Source organism: Clytia hemisphaerica, unplaced genomic scaffold, assembly GCF_902728285.1.
Source record: "Clytia hemisphaerica strain Z4C2 unplaced genomic scaffold, Clytia hemisphaerica genome assembly, whole genome shotgun sequence".
Taxonomy (NCBI): Eukaryota; Metazoa; Cnidaria; class Hydrozoa; order Leptothecata; family Clytiidae; genus Clytia; species Clytia hemisphaerica.
In genome coordinates, this window is record NW_027103721.1 from 33,808 (window position 1) to 40,092 (window position 6,285).

Below are 6,285 nucleotides of genomic sequence, written 5' to 3' on the forward strand. Positions count from 1 at the left end.
TTGAAATACCGATGTACCGATGTGAAAATAAGGCCATGACGCACGCTACCCCATAGCACTCTGGGTATACGAGTATCATGCCCCCACACCACAAAAGGGATGCCTTGGAGTTTTTACAAGATGCTTAACTGACTGGTTATTTTTAAACAATAGGGATGACGCGTTCTTTAGAAAAAGTAATAAAATCGTTCGTCTCGACATTTAACGACCAACAGAGTCATCAAAGAACTTGTAAAAACTCCAGCTTGACCCCCACAAAAGAAGGTGCCACCTCCTAAATCAGGTCTTCGGCCGTTAAATCAGGTCTACGGAAAAAAAATTTGCGCCGCCTCCCCGCCCATTTTCCCGGTTTCCCCGAAATCAAACCCGTGGACGTATGCATCGATTGCATGGTCAGCCAGCGAAGCGGATCAAGACAAGCGAAAAAATGTGGGAGAAATGGAATGCAGTTTCGACTCGTTTCCAAGAATTTATCCTTCAGGGAATCTACAAAGATATCATTGTCTGCTAATTATATAGATGAAAATCCTCTCTAAATTTAGTAGCTAAATGATACCTAGATGTTGAACCAGTTTGCATAGGTACTTTCTGAATTATTTTTACTTTTTGGATTGGATTCAACTGATGTTTGTTTTGATTTTTGATTGATAACGCAACATGTCTCAAACATTAACATCTATCCAAGCTCTAGAAAATGGAAACCATTTTGATAATGTCACATTCAGCAAAGGTGAAGAGGAGGGACCAAAAGTCACTTTTCGCAACAATAGTTTTTATATTGTGTCAGCTCTTCTCTTTCAAGAAGATAAAGTTCTTTTGGTCAGTGAAGCAAAACATGATGGAAAATGGTATCTTCCTGCTGGGAAAGTCAAGTATCAAGAGAGTTTAAAAGTAATATATTATAGTAAATGTATCAAATCAGCAGCCAAACTCCTGTGTTGTATATCAGGATTTAAAAATTAGGCTAGTCCAGTCCGGGAAATCCTCTCAATTGCACGCTTATGTTCCGAGGCCGTAAGCGCGCAATTGCACGGTTATCAAAAGGCAGAATTTTTAAGCGTGTAATCATACGCTTATAGAAATTGTTCTGAAACGGGCAGTAAGCGGTAAGCGTGCAATTGCACCCTTTATTATTCTGACACGCAATTCCTTCCGAAAGCTCTGTTGAATTTCAAAAGCCTAGGGCAGTTTTACTCAAAATTTATCGTAGAAGAAGATTCCGTAAAAATGGATTGACCGTTAAACCATGCCTTCGCCCGAATTAGAGAATTCTGAACCCCTTGAAATCACTAAGCAATTTCAACTGGGCGGGAGCGGGCGTAAATTATAACCATGCAATTGCGCGCTTACGCCCTCGGAACATAAGGGTGCAATTGAGAGGATTTCCCAGACTGTAGTCTTTTATCTTTCTCTTTGCAACAGTACAATAGACAAAATAGACCTTTTTGCCTTTCCATCCGCCAAGCCATAAAATTATGTATAAATCAGGTTTGTTTTGATTTAACTTTATATTTTCATGACCAGACAAGTAATTTATTTGAGGGCTGATGCATGTTAGCCTCCACTGATACAAATTAAAATTACCCGAATCTCACGGTATGGCAGATGGAAAGGCAAAAAGTTGACACAACACATTGACAACTAATCCCTGTGAAAAGTTTATTTCAAAATCTGCTACAAAAACGAAAGTGGTCTCTTCTACTGATTGCCTCATGGTCCTCCTTTGCAGACTGTTTATCAAATTTTCCACCAATAAGATTGCTGAATTTCAAGTAGCCCTTCTTTTCAGTGAGTACGTTGCCCTTCAGTGCCTTGCAATTCTGGAGTGTAAAACTTTTAAAATAAAATTTCAAACTCACTTTTTTTGTTTTTTTTTGAAAAAATCTGCCATTATTATGAATCACTTGGCCGAATGAAATATCTTTTCAGCTTCTTTTTAATTTTGTGTTTAAAATTATGTCATGAAAAAAGGGTGAACAATTGAACAAAAACAACCCAATAGATTTTGAGTTATTTGTAAGGCAAGACTACCCAAAAATCACTATTTCAGACCTCGCATTTTGCTTTTTAAATTTTAAAAAGTAAGACGTGATAGGGTTTATCATTCAAACTGTTCAAAAACATAGAAAATAACTCACAAAGTTCCAAGTTCAGTTTATCATTTTCCAATCAGAAAAAATATGAATTGGAGACTGAATGTGCATTTCACTACTACTGTAAAAAAGCCACAAACATCTCACAACAATGAAAATACAAAATGCATTGATCTTTTTTTCCTGCCTCCTGTCACTTAGTCAATGAATCCAGAATTTTGACTGTTTCAAGTTTTAATATTGAGGAAGTAGCAGGAGCAAGAAATACCCTTTTAATAGTAGGACAAAAGGCCCATAAAGAAGCTTATGAAACAAAAATAAATAGCTTAATCTGTTCATTTGGAGTGTTTTGTTTTTCTCTTGACCTCTCAACTCTCACTTGCTATTTGAAAAATAAAATAGGACAGAAAATGGGATTCTTTCTTGAAGTTCTATTAATCTTTTTATTCATTTTATCATTCTTGTTAACACTTTCAGAATGCCTTCAAAAGGGAACTGTTGGAAGAGAGCTCATACAAAGGAGAGCCTGATCATCTTCTTAGTATTAATGCCGGACCTGGTGGTTGGTTTCGCTTTAATTTCATTGGTCACCAAACAGGAGGACATTTAAAAACACCTGCTGAAGCTGACAAAGACACTTTAGAGGCAAGATGGTTTCCATGTTCAGAAATCTTCAATGGAGATCTTAATTACAGGTATAAAAACGATGACGTCTTAGGAAATCATATTCATGGTTTCATTCTGTTTCATCCCGCTTTTTAACCCCCATCAAAAGGTTAAATCCCTCCCATTAGCCTTAGCCCCTCCATGACTAAAAATTATAACTTGGGGGCCCATTACAGGTCTTTGTCATTTTTTGCACTTATATCCTAAATAAAAATGTAAGAAACAGCATATAATAATTTTAGGAATCTTGCTTTATACATAATATGTATAATATTGTGTGAATCAAAAGAAAAAACTACACTACTATCAATATGTTAAAATGTTTAAAAATGGTTGAAAATAGAAAATACCAGGTGAAAATACCAAATGTCCCAAAGTGCTTGGAGTTTTGATATTTAGAAAGTAGATATCCTAACTTAAAATTTGAGCCATCACTTTTTAAATTTGACCAACTTGTTCTCTACTTATGAGCTTTTAAAGTCAAAATTCACTTTTCGAAAAGTGTAAAAAACACGTAAAAAACAGGTATTAAATTCATGCAATCAATTAGAAAATCACTTACAAATTGACTTATTTAACAAGTTTTAGGACATTAATAATTAATAAAAACACCTTTGAAAGTAATTTTTGTTTAAACAAGACTAGTTTTTATAAAAATTGGCGCTTTCATAGATTTTTTTCGAAAACTGTATATCAAAAACGTCTAAAAATACCAAATTTGATACCCCTTTTTTAGTTGGTCAAATTTAAAAAGTGATAGCTCAAATTTTAAGTTAGGATATCTACTTTCTAAATATCAAAACTCCAAGCACTTTGGGACATTTGTTCGGCCTCAAGACGTCGGGAAACGTCTGAACTTTTTCGTGGGTCACCCGGTACTTATACACAAAAATTTACCCCCCATTATAAATGTCTCCCCCATCAGCCTTAGTCCCCCCAGTATTTGAAAAATAAAAAAATACTTGCCCAGGCAAAAATAAAAATATGTAGTGTTTCCGGAATGCTGGTGAAGGAAAAAGGCTCTCATGCAGCCGGCCGGAAAAAAAAATTTATTTATTTGGTATTTTTGATCTATTTTTTTAAGTATTTTTAATCAATAAATCGCATAACATGTTTTTTTTTGCTACTTTTGATAACTTAAGATCATTGAAATAGAACTTTAAAGATAACTTTAATGTACAAACAGTATGAAGTAAGCCCTGAAAACTAATGTATCAAATACTAACGAACAGAACTTGATTTACAAGCAGGAATATCTAACCAAACGACATTTGATAGCTTGAAAGCTCAACTTGATTTTCTTTATGATGAACCATATAGATGAAATGTCAAAATGCCAGAAAAACAGATTTTTGGGCTTTTCTTGAGATTTTATCACCAACAATAAGCATTGCTTGAAATGTGATGGAGTTGGATTTGTCATGTAATTGGATTAAAACATTAATGATAGCAATGCAATTTTTGTAGCTGGAACTATCTAACTATTTATATGATACCTAAATGTGATACTTTCTTGGGCAATGATTATCTTAGTTCAAGGTGTTTCCTGTAAATGCTATAAGCTATTCATCATATTTGATGTAAAAATGTGAAAATAAATGCTTGTGTTGTATTTATTAATTTTTTTTTCTCAAGGGCCCAAGATATGTTTGAGGTGATAAAAGATGGTATACTTTGGAATCAACAAAATGGTGCACTACAACGGGAAAAGTCTATCATATTGGAAAATTCATTCAACAGCTTCTGCTTGAGACCATTAGCTTTTGATTTGAATGGGGCTAAGTATGAATTTTTTCTTTTCTCTTTATGCTCGTCATTGTATTTTGCATGTATCCACAATGTTTTTAAAAATAGTTTATACTTTTATACAACTATTTCTCCAAACATGGGAAACTTGACTTTACATTTTGTTGTTCCTCGAGAATCATTCTGAGCCAAAAAAATCATTTTTTTCAATCTGAACATTTACAAACAACTTAGGAAAGAAATTGAACCTTTTATCAATATCAATTTTGATACAAATGAAAACCTGCTTCTATTAAAGTATTTATTTAAGTTTTTGGTGGTCTGCCGCAAAAAATCAGTTCGGTGGAATACAGTTTTAATCCAAAATTTGGAAAACCCGGGTCGGGTAGAGCATTCGCCTTACAATCTAAGGTTTGTGGGTTTGATCCCTGGTCACTGTCAACTCAGCGGATGATTAGCTTAGATTGGGTAATCTGATCTAAGCGGTAAGTTAGTGGAGCTGTGAGTGTGGCGCCCCACCTCAGCATTCGATCTCTCAGGGCTAGCGCAAATAGAAAAGGGGATAGATTCCCTCACTCCTGGTTCCAACGACAGCCACCTGATGAATATACTTACTTACTTACTTACTTAAAATTATAATTTATGATATGTTGTAATGAGTTCTTATTCTTTATTCAGTGTGCAATTAGCAATTCATCATGAAACTGGAAAAGTTCCGCTCATAAGGATGGGGATGTACTATCAAAAAGTTGTTACAGATTTTTTCCAAAAAAGTGGAATACAAGTCCAGGTTTTGGGAATTTTAGCTGTAGAGCATTCACCAAGAGAAGATAGTTGGGATGGGTACTGCTTGAATGTTATTTGTAAATTGGATCGTGAAAACTCTACAGGAATGAGCAATTTCAAATGGATTGATTTGGATTCAAACCTTTCATCTGCAATCAACAAAATCATTGGCACACAATCATATGTTTGGGCTTTTAAATAAGCAATTTCGCTTTTGTTTTTTTACTGTTCTCATTGAGTTTTTAGGTCATTTCAACTATTCTGGGTCTGATTTCAATGGTAACAACGTTTCAGCATTATTTTCCTTCACATTTTACAAACCCAAACTATCTTCTAGCTAGTTTACTAAAACAGAAACTCAACCTGTTTCCTGAGGGTCAACCTTTTTAACCAAATTAGTTGATTGATTTGTTAAAAACAACCTTGAATTCTGAAACCTAGGGGTTTACAACTGAAATCTTTGTTATCTTTTCACATCGGTGGCGGGTCTACCTAAAATTTTTTGATTTTGATTTTATTTTTTTAAGAATTTGAAATGTTTTTAAATTTGTTTATTTATTGTTAATATTTTCATACCTGGCTTTTTTAAATTGTAGCTCACTCACAAATTACTTAAAAAGTGATAATTGTTGTTTTGTGCTTGTGATTTTCTGTTGATTATTAATAATAACCTCATAATGTTTTCTGTATTACTGTATGTATTTTACTTTTTTTATACTTTTTATTCTTTTCTTTGTACTTTTTATTCTGTTCTTTATGTCCCTTCTCGGCCACCGTAGTATTTCATATTGTTCTCAGCTAAAATCTTGAGGAGCGATGGCCAAGTGGTCAAAGATGTCAGCGTCTTAAACTAAGGGTTTGTGGTTCAAGTCCCTCCTCCTTCCAATGTTCCGTTCAGTTCTTAGATAGCCCGTGAAAACAATCGAAAGACTGCCTTAAAGTCCTAGATTACTGGGCTATCCACCTGGAATATTGACTCCACCTATCTAACACT

General features: G+C 34.4%; 1 protein-coding gene across 1 annotated transcript; it reads left to right on the forward strand.

Annotated features, from left to right (window-relative positions):
• Positions 1-407: 407 nt before the first annotated feature.
• Positions 408-6,126, forward strand: LOC136804306 (8-oxo-dGDP phosphatase NUDT18-like). The gene is made up of 4 exons (XM_067061012.1): positions 408-891; positions 2,571-2,788; positions 4,395-4,541; positions 5,184-6,126. The coding sequence occupies exons 1-4, from the start codon at positions 658-660 to the stop codon at positions 5,491-5,493; spliced, it is 909 nt and encodes a 302-aa protein (XP_066917113.1). The 5' UTR covers positions 408-657; the 3' UTR covers positions 5,494-6,126.
• Positions 6,127-6,285: the final 159 nt, after the last annotated feature.

What these genes read in the sequence shown, in the direction of transcription:
- LOC136804306 (XM_067061012.1), top strand. Translation starts at nt 658, where the DNA reads ATGTCTCAAACATTAACATCTATCCAAGCTCTAGAAAATGGAAACCAT. An exon ending in AATGGAGATCTTAATTACAG is followed by an intron (nt 2,789 to 4,394) that starts GTATAAAAACGA and finishes TTTTTTCTCAAG; the next exon opens with GGCCCAAGATATGTTTGAGG. An exon ending in TTTGATTTGAATGGGGCTAA is followed by an intron (nt 4,542 to 5,183) that starts GTATGAATTTTT and finishes TTCTTTATTCAG; the next exon opens with TGTGCAATTAGCAATTCATC.